At 41.9% G+C, this 17,187-nt stretch overlaps 1 protein-coding gene across 1 annotated transcript in view; it reads left to right on the top strand.

Annotated features, from left to right (window-relative positions):
• MCF2L2 (MCF.2 cell line derived transforming sequence-like 2) overlaps window positions 1–17,187 on the top strand; it is a 264,774-nt gene that overhangs the window by 121,858 nt on the left and 125,729 nt on the right. Inside the window, exons 8-11 of the mRNA XM_042903055.1 lie at window positions 3,226–3,350; window positions 3,951–4,065; window positions 4,793–4,912; window positions 14,384–14,575. Of these exons, the coding sequence (XP_042758989.1) occupies window positions 3,226–3,350; window positions 3,951–4,065; window positions 4,793–4,912; window positions 14,384–14,575 (552 nt within the window). The remainder of the gene's footprint in view (window positions 1–3,225; window positions 3,351–3,950; window positions 4,066–4,792; window positions 4,913–14,383; window positions 14,576–17,187) is intronic.

Genomic DNA, 17,187 nt, shown 5'->3' on the forward strand with positions numbered 1-17,187 from the left:
GTTAACACGTGGACAGCAGTTGGCCTCAGGACTGCTTCAGTGTTATATCTGACATCTGTGCTGATTGGTCAATGACTGCTCTAAACAGTTACTAAATATTTTGAATTGTTACTACTATGGACAAGGGAAAACTCCATTTTTGTCCTGGGCAACTTACCTTTTCACTTTCCAAGTATCATAGTTCCTCAATCTTTCCCTGTGTATTTATGGCAGATTTTTGTAACCCTGCAAAAGCTAACCCTGCTAGGCCATATATGGCCTAGTCCCAAAGCAGTAACCAGTCATAATTTTTCCTTGTATATATATATATATATAGTTTTTGATAGTGTGAAGGGGATACACAGTGAATGACATCGCTTGCTCAGACCCACGTTCTCTCTCTCACACACTTCCTCACACTCTGCACTTCTTTGGGTATATCTGTGTCCCAAGTTTCCCCTTCCAAAAAGTCTCCTTCTGCCCCAGCAATATGCCTTTACTTCTCTGGCCCCTCCACCCTTCCTCCTAACTCTACATACACACACACACACACACACACACACACAATTTAATGGTAATGCCAGAATCCTGCTGGAATTCTGGAATCTCAAGGACATTTAAGAAACTGAGAAAAGCCAAGACTCTTTTTAGAAGGTAGGAAGAGTGAAAGGTAAGAGCACTTGCTAATGAGTGCTTCCCGCCCCCCCTTCCCCTATCATATCCTATTTGTCCTTATTCATTTGCAACCTAATTTCTTTTAGACTATTACTAATTCATCCAACCTACAAATATTTAATGAGCATTGGTGAAATAAGAAGAAATGAGGGCTGATACCTGAAAATGGAAAAGAAGGGATGTGTCTAGTTCCCATGCAGGAGTACCAGCCGAGAGAGTGACTTGGGGCATTACCTGGAGTGGACAGAGCCACAGGGGGTGTCCAAAGAACTTGGGCCAGATCAGAAAAGTCAAATGTATCATCAGCCAAATCCAGGGACAAGTTTGAGGCTTCGACAGCAGAAGCCTGCAAGGGGATGAATAATACAGTGATATTGGAGACCAGGAGCAAAGGCATGAGGGTGAGCAAGCCAGCACTTGTGTGTGAATAGGGTGGAGAAGTATAAAACTCCTCCCACAGGGAACGAGCTCCATACTATGTGAAGGCTGGAGGTGGCTAGGCCTGGAGGAGAGATTCAGGGTTCATGTGCATACAGGATATGTTTTTGTAACTATGGGCCTATTTTATTGCTCAGGGCACAGTAACCAGCATCCTGTGTGAACCATGCACCAAGCACCCAACTCCTAGAAGCAAAGTTCTCTGCCCGGCTCTGTCCCTTTGGCTTATTTTGTGGTTAGCACTCAGGGCATTGACAGAAACGACTTGTGCTGTGTGATTAGAGGATTAGAGCTGTTGTATTTGGCAGGAGATAACCTGACATCTTCTCCAATTACAAAGCCCAAAGTCCCATGTAAAAGGAGCAGAATAGAGTTGCCTTGGAAGTATGACTCTTTCCATATCAACCCGAAGTTGCTGCCTATCTACACCAAACTTCAGTAGTTGAGCAAGGCCACAATTTGGGGACAGGTAGAAGAAGAAGCAGGAGTGCAGGAGTCTATTGACAATACCAGATGAAGTCTTTTTCCTGCTTTTCTATCAATTATTACATTATTATTTCGTGGCAGTGTCTAGCTTATTCATTATCTGTCATTTTCTTGTTTCTGGTCTCTGCCTTGGATTAGAACCAGATTTTGTTAATTTGTTAATAAATTTAAAATTATTAATTAATTAATATAAATAATTAAATAATATTAATTAAAATTATTGGTTTATTACTTTTACTTTAAACATACAACAGCAGCCTGAGATACCCACAAAATTTAAGAGTTGTTGCTTTTGAGAGGAAAAGCGGATGAGAAGAGGACAAAAGACTTATTTTTTCCAGTATATACCCTTTCGTATATTTTGGATTTTGTAACATGTATATGTATTACCTGTTAAAAATAAGTTAATAACCATATGATCCAATAATACCACTACTGTGTATTTACCCAAAGATAACAAAAATACTAATTCAAAAAGATACATGTGCCCCTATGTTTATTCCAGCATAGTTTACAAAGTCAAATTAAGGAAACAGCCCCAGTGTCCATGGATAGATGAATGGATAAAGAAGATGTGATACACACACACACACACACACACACACACACACACACACACACACTAGAATACTACTCAGCCATAACAAGGAATGAAATCTTGCCATTTTGCAATAACATGGATAGATCTAGAGGGTATGATGCCAAGAGAAATAAATCAGTCAGAGAAAGACAAATGCCATATGCTTTCATTTATGTGTGGAATTTAAGAAACAAAACAAAAAAAAGGAGACAAACCAAAAAGCTGTTTTTTTTTCAGTATATGAAGTTTATTGTCAAATTGGTTTCCATACAACACCCAGTGCTCATCCCAAAAGGTGCCCTCCTCAGTACCCATCACCCCCCCTCCCCTCCTCCCACCCCCCCTCAACCCTCAATTTGTTCTCAGTTTTTAAGAGTCTCTTATGCTTTGGCTCTCTTCCACTCTAACCTCTTTTTTTTTCCCCTTCCCCTCCCCCATGGGTTTCTGTTAAGTTTCTCAGGATCCACATAAGAGTGAAACCATATGGTATCTGTCTTTCTCTGTATGGCTTATTTCACTTAGCATCACACTCTCCAGTTCCATCCATGTTGCTACAAAGGGCCATATTTCATTCTTTATCATTGCCAAGTAGTACTCCATTGTGTATATAAACCACAATTTCTTTATCCATTCATCAGTTGATGGACATTTAGGCTCTTTCCATAATTTGGCTATTGTTGAGAGTGCTGCAAAAAGCTGACTCTTAACTGTAGAGAACAAACAGATGATTACCAGAGGGGAGATAGGTAGGGGGATGGGAGAAATAGGTAAAGAGGATTAAGAGTACCCTTCCCATGATGAGCACTGAGTAATGTATAGAACTCTTGAATCACTATATTGTACACTTGAAACTAATATAACACTTTATGTTAACTACTCTGGAATTAAAATTGAAAAAATGAAAATAAATAAGTTAATTAATTTTTAAAAGCTGCAGCTCAACTTCTTTAGCATTTAATTTCCTAAATGAAAGATATACCTGATCTGCCATTCTCTTCACCTCAAATCTACCAAGAATTTGCTTTTGTTAGTTTCTTCTAAGACAAACTATATTTTCCTTTCTCTAGGATGAGCTGAAATTACTTGGAAAGCAAGGGGCCACATTGCTGTCATGCATTCAAGAACCAGCAACCAAAAGTCCCACCAGAAAACTCAATCCCAATCAGCTAGAGAATGTAGCAACCATGGAAAGGTGAGTGAGAGAGGAGAGGATATGTAGAACTCAATGATCAGAAATAACCAAAAACAGATTGATACAGTTACTACTGGATCTTGCTGGAGTCAGGAAAGAATAATATTTGAGACAACAAAGGCAAAAAGATGGTATCCATCTACAGAGATCTTTTTGTAAGAATGCTGTCCGCCCCCCCTCCCCCCACCGCGCTTTGTGCTATAACTTTCATCCCAGGATTTCAAGGGAGATGGTAGTGTTTATTTATCTTTATTTCTAAATAGCAGTTCGTTGGGTGCTGTACTTTACACAACTATCGTCTCACCAGTAGAAAACGAAAGGCACATAGGTAAGGTTACCTAGGGACACATTTGAAAGCACAGCAGCTGCATCTGAAGTGAAGTTTCTGCTTCGTTCTGAGGGTATCCCTGATGGAAAAATGGAAAATGTGGGAGCCAGATGAATCATGAAAAAGTCATAGGTGACAGACATGTATAATAAGGAGATTCCCACAATTAATATCACTGACTGGAAACATAGGGGCTATCTACATAAGCCTACATGGACTCATGTGGAAATGAACACTAACCACAATATCACTTTCTCATTCTTTCTTGACAGGTTATTACTTCAATTGGATGAGACAGAAAAAGCCTTTAATCAGTTTTGGTCCGAGCATCACTTGAAGCTTAATCAATGCCTACAACTACAACACTTTGAGCACAATTTTCGTGAGGTGTTATTTTCTTGTGTAATAGAACTTCCTTTCATGGTTCAGTGACTTTTGGTTCTCTCTTCCCCCTTGGACTATGGATATTGGGTGTCCCCACTAACCCAGCCTGCTCCTTATATTCTTGCTTCCTCATTGATCATTCTCTTCTTCCTTTTTCAGGGGGGTAGCAATGTTCTAGAATCCCATTTTCCTGTTGACATACATGACATTTTGTGTATGGTTTATCTTCCTTTTTAAAAATGTTTATTTATTTATTTATTTATTTATTTATTTATAGAACACAAGCAAGCAGGGGGAGGGGCTGAGAGAAGGGAGGAGGGGCAGAGAGAGGAAGAGAGAATCCCAAAAAGGCTCTGCACTGTCAGCATGGAGCCCAATGAGGAGCTCAAATCCACAAATCATGAGATTATGACTTGAGCCGAAACCAAGAGTCAGACATTTAACTAACTGAGTCACCCAGGCACCCCGAGGTTTATCTTTCTTTTTGATTGATAATCTGTAAAGGTGGTTTTACTATTTCATCTACATGTATCTCAACACCAAACTCCCTTTTCCACCCCTGCCCCAAGCTTAATCTAAAAGTTAATGAACTTAAAAAAAAAAATGTATATGTAGATACATAAAAGTCCTGAATCCTGTTTGGATTTTCAAGTTTTCTTAGAGTATACAAACCTATACCTCCAGAGAGGTGCTCATGGCTTATTTCTGGATGTTCTAATGTGTCTTATAGGTTAAGCGTGCCCTGGACAATTTGTTGGCAGAGCAAGCAGAGTTTACAGACATTGGAGACAGTGTGATACGTGTGGAGCAACTTCTTAAGGAACACAAAAAACTGGAAGGAAAAGGCCAGGTTTGTTTTTTGCTGTTTTTATGGACTGGGAAGGAAATTGCTGGGGACAGTGAAAGATCATGTCCACTCATGATTGTTGGAAGGTTGCTGAAGGACACAGGAATGCCCAAATCCTACCTTTCCAGTCACCACACTGCCAGGTAGGGGGAGGGTTCCAGTAGACTTGCCTGCTGGTACAGAAGCAACGGGAGGAAAGGTCATAGTGGGCACATTATCTACTGGCAGGATGTAGGGGTGGGAGTTGGTGGTAAGGAGGGGAAACTTGAAAAGGGGAGACCAGAAAAAAAAAACCCAACTAGTTTTATAACAAGCAGAATGGTGAGAAGGAGGAAATTGCTCCACATCAGTTCTGCTGCTACACAGAGCTGGCAAAGCTTTCTCCTTTCAAATGCCCCAAAAGTTGTCAATATCAAACTTGTAAAAGAATACGTGTTTCACAATTCTCATACCAGCATTAGACAGTTTCCCAGATCTGCACACAAGTCAGCAGGTAGGAATGATTCTATTTCAAGTCCTTACAAATTTGGGTTATTACAAATTAAGAAAGCCGAGTCCTCTCTTTCCAGAGAAGTTCTTTTCTGCTATTCTTAAATTAGATTCTCTATATTTTTGTCTCTTGGGGACTATGTCCTTGATGATTAGCACTTCCTTTCTGAGCTAATCTATATGCATGTTTTCCAGATGGTAATTTTGTAATATTAGAGATTTGCTTCAAAAAGTGTGGTCCTCTGGCCAGTGCATAGATGTCACCTGAGTGAGAACTTGTTAGAAATATGGAATATCAGGCACGCCCCCCCAGCTCAGAATCAGAATCTGCATTTTAATAAGATTCCTAAGTGATTGACATGCACATTATAGTTAGAGACATACCCCTCCTGCCAAAGGAGAAGTAACAAATACAAACCAGGTTCACTCTGACCCTAAGAGCTATCAGTTGTGGATTCTGAGCTGGGGGTGCTTCTGCACATGTGTGAATACATGGACCCACCTGTATACCCAGACTCTCACTCAGGAATCTCATCCTTCCCTGTGAGTACTCCTTCTGTTATCAGTGATCATTTGAAGCTAAACATTTTAGTGCTGTAGGCATGAGTGATCAGAAACATTTCTCAAGCAGTGGAAACATTGAATTTTGTGTATGTAATGACTATGTATCTCAGATTCCCCAAGGCAGTCCCAATTTTATGTAATTTCAGTTCTTTTCAAGAGAACTCATTATTTTACTATGTATTTTCACTTATATACATTCATGTATTAGGGGAAAAAAAGCCTCACCAAGCTCAGTCCTTATATTTTGGGTTTGAAAAATATGGTCATAGCATATATATGAATGAAAGTAGCTATTGACCTGAAGGAGTTAATTCATTACCAGGTATTCCTTATCCTAGGTTCCATGGATATGGTGGCAAACCAGGCAGTTAAGACCCTGCTCTCACTGAATTTACATTCTCTCTGGAGAGAGAGAGAGAGAGAGAGAGAGAGAGAGAGAGAGAGAGAGACAAGTAAAAAGTAATCAAATAAATACTAATGTCAGATAATGACAAATGGTATGAAGAAAATAACAGGATATAAGTGACTGGGGGTGCTACTTTAGCCCAGGTAGTCAGGAAAGGTCTCTCTGAGAAAGTGTCCTTTGAACTGAGCTCTGGATAGCCTTGCAAAGATTTAGGGAATAGCATACAAGGCAGAGAAGTCTCAAGTATGAAGCTTTTGAGGCAAGAATGAGGCTGATGAGTTCAAGGAATGTGTCTGGAACTTAGTGAGCCATAAAGGAACAAGGTGAGAGTGATGATGATGAGGATTGGGTTTTATTTCAGTGGAATCCATTGGAGGATAGTCTGGGTTGGGCTTTAAATCACTGCTGGGTTGGCTGGATCTGCATGACTGCAACCACTTTCTCTCTTCTGCCTACCTCCTTGGACTTGCAATCTTTGGTACATACTTTAGAGGCCGCTGATTAGAGCTAGGGGAGAAACATATGGTCATGGGACACAGGAATGCTCTGTGAACCCATGATTCATCTTTCATGGGCAAAGTACCTGAACCAGGTAGACTAACCCACTGCAGATGACCTGCAGAGCCCAGGCACATTCGTTTTACACATCCTGTGCCTTACTTATCCAGATTTTAACTTATTTTCCAAGGGATACAGTAGACCTATTTCTCTGCCTTTAGATGAACCAAAAAAGCTATCCTATCATAACCAGGACCTTTTTAACTGTCTTCCCTCAGACTTCTAAGAGGCAGTGTTTCTCCAGATGATAAAGGCTTGGGTAGCCTTTCCATTTGTCCTGCAAAGTGTTAAAGGAACAAGGTGATGTCTGGCTAGTCTACCAAAACCTGCTTGGGTTTATCCTTCACTCAGTACTCAGGGGTCACCTTCCCTCCTGGCATAGCCACTCACTAATATCTGGGTTGTTGCCAACTTCCTTATTCTGTACAGTGATATCATCCTCATGGGTAACCTCTGAGCCAACTCACTGACCAGACTCCTGCCACGTGCTTACTGAACCCATTCTTTTACCTTTGTCTGGTTTGACAGTTTGGCAGTCTTTTGAGTGCTCGTTTATAATTCTGAGAAACAGTGGTGGTTTCAGCCCCTACTCTTACTTCTTTAAAAGTAGAATTTACTCTAGGGTTTTGGCTGTAAGGCATGTCAGGGCACTTGGTGATGGGTCATCAGGGAGCAGACAAGGACAGGACAGGGGAACCAACCTGATTTCAGCCTTGACCTCTCCCCACGCATCCAGGGGCCAGCAGTTACAGTACGTGTTCAAGAAGGCTTGGAACCCAGATCACTAATCTTCTAGGGATATAAATCTAGCTGGAGGGGCATGGCTTTTTTTTTAATGGAAATTTTCAAACACACACAAAAGTAGATCAACTAGTACAATGAACTCCCATGTGTACGCTCAGTTTGAACAGCCATTAACTTTCTGCCTTTCTTGTTTCATCTGGCCCACTTCTCCATATGTATATTCCATTCCTAGGCCATTATCTGTGGGTTCATTCTGGGTTCCTTGACACAGAGCATCACCCTTTCTCATAATTTTCTTTCACAGTAGACACTTTCATCTGTCATAGCAGTAGAATATGGGGAAAAATAAGCTGTTATTACAATAAGGGCTTCTGAATTATATGCTGCAACTTGACCATCTAGCATTCTGGAATTCTTGGCATCTCAAAGATGATAGGCTGGCTTGTGTTCAGAACACCAGATTTCAGCCATTTCTTTCTCATTATTTCTTTTACTTTGGTGGGTTTTCACCGGATTTTCTTCAGCAGAAGGTGTATAGACTAAAAAGCTGCAATTTGTGTGTGGGGGGTGGGTTACAGCAAAGTTCTTTGAAGGCACCTGAAGGATTTAACAGTCATGGCTGTGCAGCCATCATTTATAGCACATGCAAGGAGGCCAAGAGGCCTAGGAGGCGACAAGACACAGGCGTTGGAGCCAGACAGGAGTGGATTAAAATCTTTGCTCTAACAACCACCAGTTGTGTGCCCTTAGTCAAGTTTCTTAGTCTTTCCGAACACATCCCCTCATCTTATAAACTGTTAATAATCATTCCTGTTACCTGTGAAGATGAAATGAGGTAGAGATTTCATAAGGATTGAGTGCCTGGAGCATAGTAGATGATCAGAACCTGGAAGCGATTATTATTACCCATTCATTTCAGTACAGTGATCTTCTAGCCATCCAGTGTGGCTCCTGAGCTATATGTATGGATCTTTTCCCAAGACCCATCTGGACCGCCTATTCACACCTCTCTTCCAACATCTCGGTGTTTTAAGAACAGTTCTGAAGGGTGAAATGCTGCATGCCAAGCAAAGGGCAGGGTGTGATCACTACAAAGCACTTGGGAAATTTCCTGTGGCGAAGTTTCCTAGGCCCAGAAAACTTGTGCTATTCTTTTTTTTTTTTTAATTTTTAAAATGTTTATTTATTTTTGAGAGAGAGAGAGAGAGAGGGAGAGAGGCAGAGTGTGAGCAGGGAAGGGGCAGAGAGAGACAGACACAGAATCTGAAGCAGGCTCCAGGCTCTGAGCCATCAGCACAGAGCCCAATGTGGGGCTGGAACTCACAAGTGAGGAGATCATGACCTGAGCCGAAGTCTGAGTCTTAACCGACTTAGCTACCCAGGCACCCCAAATTTGTGCTATTCGTAATAAATTTGGCAGCTGGACTTTTAAAAAAAGGCAACAGACTTCCTTGCGAAGTTTTCACGTTTCTATATTTGACTAGAATCAGACAGGTTGATAAACCCAATGAAAATCAGAATTTGATCAGCCAAATGAGGTCTCTAAGCCTAGGCAGAACAAATGCAGCCATTTTTCTGTGTGCGTGTTGGTCAGAACTAGATTCTGGAGCCAGACTGCCTGAGTTTGAAACCTGTCTCTTCTCTTTCCTACCTGGGTCACTTTGGACCATTTGTGCCTCTACTTCCCTTTTGTTAAACAGGGCTATGTCAAAGGGTCTGTGGTAAGGAGTAAAAGAAATAGTCAACTTAAGCATTCAGAATAGTGCCTGGCCTATAGTAAGGTCTCCATGAATATTAGCTATTTTCATTAACATCACAGAGGTAGTGGGGCAAACTGTGCTACGGAATGTTTCTTATGTTCAACCTGCAGTGGCTGAGCAGTTCTAGTAAGAGTGTCTCATTCATTCTTCATTCATTTTGCAAATATTTGTTGATCTTCTACTACTATATACCAAGTGCTGTTCTAAGTTATGAGGACACCACAGTGAGCAAAACAGTTAAAAATCACTGCCTGAGGAGTTAGCACTCTGACCTTTTCTATGCAGTGGTGACCATCTGGCCTTTGCTGGGCAGACCAAATGCACTGGGTATTTAAACCTGAGTTCTTTTAAAACAAATAACCCAGTGAAGAAATGGACAGAAAACATGAATAGACACTTCTCTAAAGAAGACATCCGGATGGCCAACAGGCACATGAAAAGATGTTCAACGTCACTCCTTATCAGGGAAATACAAATCAAAACCACACTCAGATATCACCTCACGCCAGTCAGAGTGGCCAAAATGAACAAATCAGGAGACTATAGATGCTGGAGAGGATGTGGAGAAATGGGAACCCTCTTGCTCTGTTGGTGGGAATGCAAACTGGTGCAGCCGCTCTGGAAAGCAGTGTGGAGGTTCCATAGCACCCTATGACCCAGCAATAGCACTGCTAGGAATTTATCCAAGGGATACAGGAGTACTGATGCATAGGGGCACTTGTACCCCAATGTTTATAGCAGCACTCTCAACAATAGCCAAATTATGGAAAGAGCCTAAATGTCCATCAACTGATGAATGGATAAAGAAATTGTGGTTTATATACACAATGGAATACTATGTGGCAATGAGAAAGAATGAAATATGGCCTTTTGTAGCAACGTGGATGGAACTGGAGAGTGTGATGCTAAGTGAAATAAGCCATACAGAGAAAGACAGATACCATATGGTTTCACTCTTATGTGGATCCTGAGAAACGTAACAGAAACCCATGGGGGAGGGGAAGGAAAAAAAAAAAAAAGAGGTTAGAGTGGGAGAGAGCCAAAGCATAAGAGACTGTTAAAAACTGAGAACAAACTGAGGGTTGATGGGGGGTGGGAGGGAGGGGAGGGTGGGTGATGGGTATTGAGGAGGGCACCTTTTGGGATGAGCACTGCGTGTTGTATGGAAACCAATTTGACAATAAATTTCATATATTAAAAAAATAAAATAAAATAAATAAATAAAAAATAAAATAAAATAAAATAAAATAAAGTGGTCCCAGAGAATTCTGATCTGGCACTCGTGTTGCAGTAGAAAGCATTGGACAGAAAGTACTAGCACAGTAAATGTTCACGAAGGAGAGCCCATGATGATAATTTACACTATGAAAGAAATGAACTTTGCTCAGTGCTTTGCTTTTTTACAAAATGCTTTCACATCAGATATATATTTCGGCACACAATCATGTGATTTTGATAGTTATAATAGATCTATTCTTTCACAACAATAAGTTGGAACTCATAAAAGTTGAGAGGATTCCCCAAAGTTGCACAGTAAATAAACCATGGATGCGTCTTGAATCTAGATTATGTTTTTTTCTTGTTTTCCACTAAGTAAGCTCAAATAAATGCTTTCATAAACATCAAAAAAAAATAATAATAAACCTGAGTTCTTTTAAATAGCTACTGCTTGATTTGTGTCACTTTATTCCCATATCATTACTCAGTTTTGTTTTGTACAACAATCATTTATTCCTAAGTACCTAATATGTTCCCTATGGCACGTTTTAAGCTAAATAAGAGCTGGTTCGTGCTCACAAGGGTCTGCGGCATTAGCCCAGGCAATAGATCAGTGATCACAATATAGTGAAGTATGTGCTCTGATCAAGAAAGGCACAGAGTGTTATGGGAGCACAGAGGAGAGGCATCAAAATTAAATGGTGGGGTTAGAGAAAGCCTCATGGAGAAGGTGAACTCTGAGGGGTGATGTACAGTTAGCTCCAGAGGAGTGTAGGTGTATCAGGAGGTGAGTTGGGGGGGGGGGTGCGGGGTAGTGGTGAGAGAAGGATGGGGCTTTCTAGGCAGAGGGAGCAAGCAGAGAAGGCATGGAGGCCCAAAGCTGCCTGAATATTTGGAGAACTATGAACAGGTCATTAGTTGGGTTACAGTTGGGGGTGAGGAGATGGAGGAGGGAGAGGCCCAGGCATGACCAGGTAATGAAAGGCCCTCTGCATTGCTCAGAAGTTTGAACTTTTCTCATGAAGACTGTGGGGATCCAGGGAAGGTTTTGAGGTGTGGCAGTGATGTAGACATGATGAGACGCTATAATGGAGTTGCTGTTTCATCAGAATTATGGAGCATGATTTGAAGGAGAGCCTGAAGGAAAGCAAAGAGACCAGCTGTCCTGGTCAGAAAGCAAGAAGGCAAGAACAGACAGTTCTTGCCCTGGAGAAGGGCTCAGAATTCGATGAAGTTGTTAAGAAGGATATGGGCTCTGCAGAGTTTGGTGAATGACTGGCCCAGGAAAGGGGCAGTGTTTTTGAGATTGTTGAAACCATAAACCACTGTAAGTTGAGAGAGGGGCAGGGTCATCACCTGGAGTCATCATAACTCCTTGTGTTACTATAAAAAGTTAAACTAGGGCAAATGGATCTTACTGGAATGCTTAACGTAGTCACGAGGGTGCACATGGCCTCTCAGCTCCTGGAGACCTTTGGAAGCATGGAAGTCATCTGTGTTGACTCACGGGTCAATGTTTTTTCACACAATTCCAGCCAAGTATATCACTATATCTTCTAGTTCACTGGCTAATAACATTTTATTGATCAAATATTTATTAGGTGCTTCTAAGTGTTTTCATGGAACTTACGTATTGGTAGTGGTGGGTGGAGTATGAGAGAATCATATGTTAAAGTAAACAAAGAAGATACTTTCAGGTAGAGGTCAAGCGCTGTTAAAAAAAAAATGAAAACGAAGTGAGAGAGAGGGCCTGGGTGGGTGTGTTGCTGGGAGTGACTTAGATACAGTAATCAGGGAAGGTCCTGTGAGGAGGTGAGCCAACCTGGGAGAAGCATCCAAGGGAAGGACCCTGAGACAGGGGCTAGTTTGGTTGCCAGCCTTGTTTAAACCATCCCTCCTACCTGGATTACTACAGGAGACACCAGCTGGCCTCGCTGGTTTGCCTCTTCTCTGCTGTTCTCAACACTACAGCAGGAGCCATCCTTTTAAAAATATGAATGAGATCCTCTCTTCAGAACCCTCCAGTGCTTCCCACATCATAATGAGTAAAAGCTGAAGTGCTCACAGTGGCATCAGGGCCCTCCCCAATCCAGTCTCCCTCTTTCTTCTGATTATGTCTCCTACTCCTTTCCTGTTTGCTTTCTCTGTTCCAGGTGGCCTCCTCCTGCTGCCTGAATATGTCAAACATGTCCCTACCAAGTACAGCATGGGTTGTTCCTCACCTCAGGCCTTGACTTCTCTGTGTCAGGGGTTCCCAGGGCCACACTCAGACTTGAAGATTTGCTAGGAGGACTCATAGGATTCAGCACATAATTGTACTCGTGGTTATGATTTATTACGGTGAAAAGATACCAAGCAAAATCAACATGGGAAAAGTACATGGGGCAAAGTCTGTTGGGAATCAGATACAAGCTTCCAAGATTCCTTTTCCAGTGGAGTCCCATCAGATGATCCCCCCAGCAAAGGATTGTGACACTATTGTGAAATGTTGTCTATTAGGGAAGCTCATTCGGGACTCAGTGCCCAGTTTTTATTGGGGGCTGGTCACATAGGTATCTTCTGCCTGGCATATACCAGAATTCTCTACTCCCAGAAAGAAAGCAGGGGTTTAGTGTAAAGCATATTGTTTGTACCAATGGCACAGTGAGCCATTTTTATCAGGGGATGGCAGGAACCCTCCTGACATTCCTAGATGGCACCCAAGGCCTAACCTTACAAACAGGCCTTGCAAGGGCAGTGGTCTCTGTCTTGCTATGCTAACGCTTTGGCACCACTTGGATAGCACCTTCTCAGTGAGTCCTTCTCTCACCATCCTACTTAAAATAACTCCTTACCAGCACTCCCTGCCCTTCTCTCCCGATTTGATCTTTCTCTATAGCACTCATCACCAATTAAGATATTATATAATCTACATACCTAATTGTTTATTGCCTGTGTGTTCTATTAACATGTAAGCTTCATGAGGGCAGGGATTTTAGCTGCTTTACCACCAAACCCCTAACATGACAGTGTTTGGCATTTGGAGGTCCTCAGTAATATGTGATGAATGAATTAAAAACAAAAACATGGCACATGTGGTTAGAACAAAACAAGCCATGCAGGGAGAGGTAGGAGGCGTGGTTTCTGGTCAGATGAATTCAGAGCAGAGTGGGATCCTGTGAGTCCCATGAAGGGGTTTAGATAAACATATTTCTTAAAGTTTCATGATCCCTCAGAGTTGTCCAAACCAGATCTTTACCAGTTTTCCAAATTCAGCTAACTCTACTCTCTCCTCATGTCACATGTCTGATCCTTTTACTTTTCCATTTAGTTTAAAGGAGAATTCAGAGTCTCCAGTTCTGGTCAGTATAACACTTCATGCTCTTCTGCCAAGAACTTACCACAGTTGTAATAATTGAATTACGGGTATAATTTATTTAATAATCCGAGTTCTCCATTAGACTGAAAATCATGGCTTGTTACCACTAGAGTCTCAGTGCCTCACCCAGAACTCAACAAACATTTGAATGAATGGCTTGCTCTTCTTCAAGGTGCAGGTGACCCTGGACTAGGCTAGACTTCCTGGAGACTTCAAACTGCCACAGAGCTTTCCCAGGTTCCCCAGCTCCGACTCTCAGCTTAAGACCTGAATCAACATCTCCCTAAGTTGTTCCTGGTTTGGAGCACACGGTAGGCAAATATCAGCCTCACCATGACCTGGCTTCTGATGCTTGGTTTTGGACGTTCACTTCACAGGAGCCCTTGGAAAAGGCCCAGCTGCTTGCAGTAATTGGGGACCAGCTCATCCAAAGCCACCACTATGCGGCAGACTCCATCAGACCCAGGTGTGTAGAGCTCAGGCACCTCTGCGATGACTTCATCAATGAAAACAAGAAAAAATATGACATTTTAGAAAAGTCCTTGGAGTTGCATAGACAACTGGACAAGGTGAGCACAGCAAAGCCATGACCTGATGTTTGCTAAATTTTCTGCAAAACAGTCTTAATCATACTCATCCTCCCTGCCCCACAATATTGCTGAGAGGATAATGTACTTCTTATGAAATAGTGCTCAAGAGGCATTAAAAGCTGTGAAGATGCTAGGTCATAGAGGCATTGGAGGTAAAAGTGCCCCCACCATCCCACCATATCCCATTAGAATGAACTAACATTCATTTTCCTCTGTGTAGACCTGGACTTAGAGTGTGTTTTGGCCCATGGGACATTTCTTGATTCCCCTTCAGACAGAGAGCCAAGCACTATATTTGCAAGTTGCTTCTCATATATAGGCATCATATTATTAATCCTTTTGGAGAAACTGAAGTACTAATGACCATTATACACTCCTACCTACCATTTATTGAGTACCTACTATGTTCCTGCCAGAAGTATAATTATGTCATCTATTTAATCCTCAAGACAACCTGTGAGGAAAGTATTAATGGCATTATTTTACAGAGGCAGAAACTGATATCCATCATGGGGAAGTCAATGGTTCACAACATTTAATACATGAGAATCAGTTTGCTATAATTGCAGATTCTCTAATGTACCATTCTGAAGACTCAGATTCAATAAGTCTAGGATGATGCCCAGGAATCAGTATTTCCGCCAAGTCCCCAGGTGATTCTGGTGCAGGTGGTACAGGGACAACACTGAGAAACTCTGGGATAAGTGACTGCTTACGACATACCTGGGGTAAAAATAGGGGATTGCAGATTTGAAGTCAGGACTGCCAAATTCCAAACCTGAGGCTCCTTAGATTAGACAGCAACACTGTGTGCAGAGGGCTCACAGGGAATGGGTGGAGCTCTGGTGCCCTTCAGTGGTGATCTCTGAGGCAGGTGCCCGGTCAGCAGGGGCAGTGACTTCTGGAGCCTTCCCTGTCAGCTGTTTGCAGGCAGCATGTGGCTCACGTCCATGAGTCAGCATACTCCATTCCCATAACTGTTTCTCTCTGATGGCCAGGGGCACTCGCCCAGGCTGTTTATATCATCCCAATGCCAAAGGGATTTTAGTATCAATGAAATACAGCTGTTCCAGAAGCAAGTGGCTCCTAAGGGCCTGGTGCACAGTCTGTCCTGTGTGCTAAACTCTGCAGGATCAGCTGCTGTTTTTCTCACTCCATATCTGCTCTAGAGATAATAGCCTAATGCTGGTGTGTGTGTGTGTGTGTGTGTGTGTGTGTGTGTGTGTGTGTGTGTGTCTGGGAGAGCAAGCATCTGCTGTGACTCTGCAGAAGACCCCAGGTTAATGTTTTCTGCAGATCTAGGTATGTTTTAAGAGAAAGTTTTCACATTATATATTAAAGCATGATTTATATTATTTTGAAAATCCAAAAATGTAGGAAGGAGAAGGAAAAGGAAAAAAGTTTCTTATGGGCATCTACACATGCCATCCCCCTCCTTATCCCTACACATTGGTAATCATTAATTTTTAAATATCTTTATTTTGTTTTGTTATTCTAAAAGTAGTACACATTCAGCATAAGGAATTTAGGGAAAAAACATACAAACTTAAGTTGCCTATAATTTTCCCACTTAGAGATAACTACTCTGGAGTGCTCCCTTTTGTTCTTTTCCCCCCTGTATAGTTATTTTACGTAGCTCTTCAGGTCACATGGTAAATGGAAATGCAGATGTGCTTGCACTGGCAGCCTCTTTATACATAAATATTCTGGCAGCACAAGGGTCCCTGTCTTTCTGTTTAAGTCTTTAAAAAATTAGGGGCGCCTGGGTGGCGCAGTCGGTTAAGCGTCCGACTTCAGCCAGGTCACGATCTCGCGGTCCGTGAGTTCGAGCCCCGCGTCGGGCTCTGGGCTGATGGCTCGGAGCCTGGAGCCTGTTTCCGATTCTGTGTCTCCCTCTCTCTCTGCCCCTCCCCCGTTCATGCTCTGTCTCTCTCTGTCCCAAAAATAAATTAAAAAAAAAAAAAAAAAAAAAAAACGTTGAAAAAAAAAATTAAATTGTTAGAATTCATCACCTATCTGACTTCATCCCAGCATTCTGGAAAAAGTTTGAGTATTGCTGTTGTGAGTTACAAAGCTTTGCATTCTTCGATGCTTCCCTAGGAAAGACAAATACAGTAAATGCAAATGTGGACAGAGAAAAGTAGTGTTATTGTTAAAAGGGATGTTCCCTTCCCTAGGAAGACTTGTAGAGTCCAGGTCTAATGTCTCATTTGTCACCCTATGGTCTTGTAACCAATTAGGATGCACAATGAATGGCCTAGAATGTAAACCTGAAAAGTCATTGGTTACATTTCTCCACAGTTAAACCAAACTTAGGAATACCTACTCTCTCCTTTTGGAGATGTAGCAATTACTGTCTGTGGAAGAGAGAAGAATGTTTATACCATTCTTTTTTACTGACTGGATGACTTTCCTGAGATGTGGACAGATGTAAAATTAGTTTGGGCTTGTCCACCTTATAGTTGCATTGACAGTGGTTAGACCTCTGAAGTTTATGTTGTCCCATGACAATTTCCTGTTGTCTTAGGATCCTTCTAGACCACAGATGAGCTCAGACCTCCTGAGGGTTGTGGTCAGGCTGACTGCATAGG

This window comes from Panthera leo, chromosome C2 (assembly GCF_018350215.1).
Source record: "Panthera leo isolate Ple1 chromosome C2, P.leo_Ple1_pat1.1, whole genome shotgun sequence".
NCBI classification, from domain to species: domain Eukaryota; kingdom Metazoa; phylum Chordata; class Mammalia; order Carnivora; family Felidae; genus Panthera; species Panthera leo.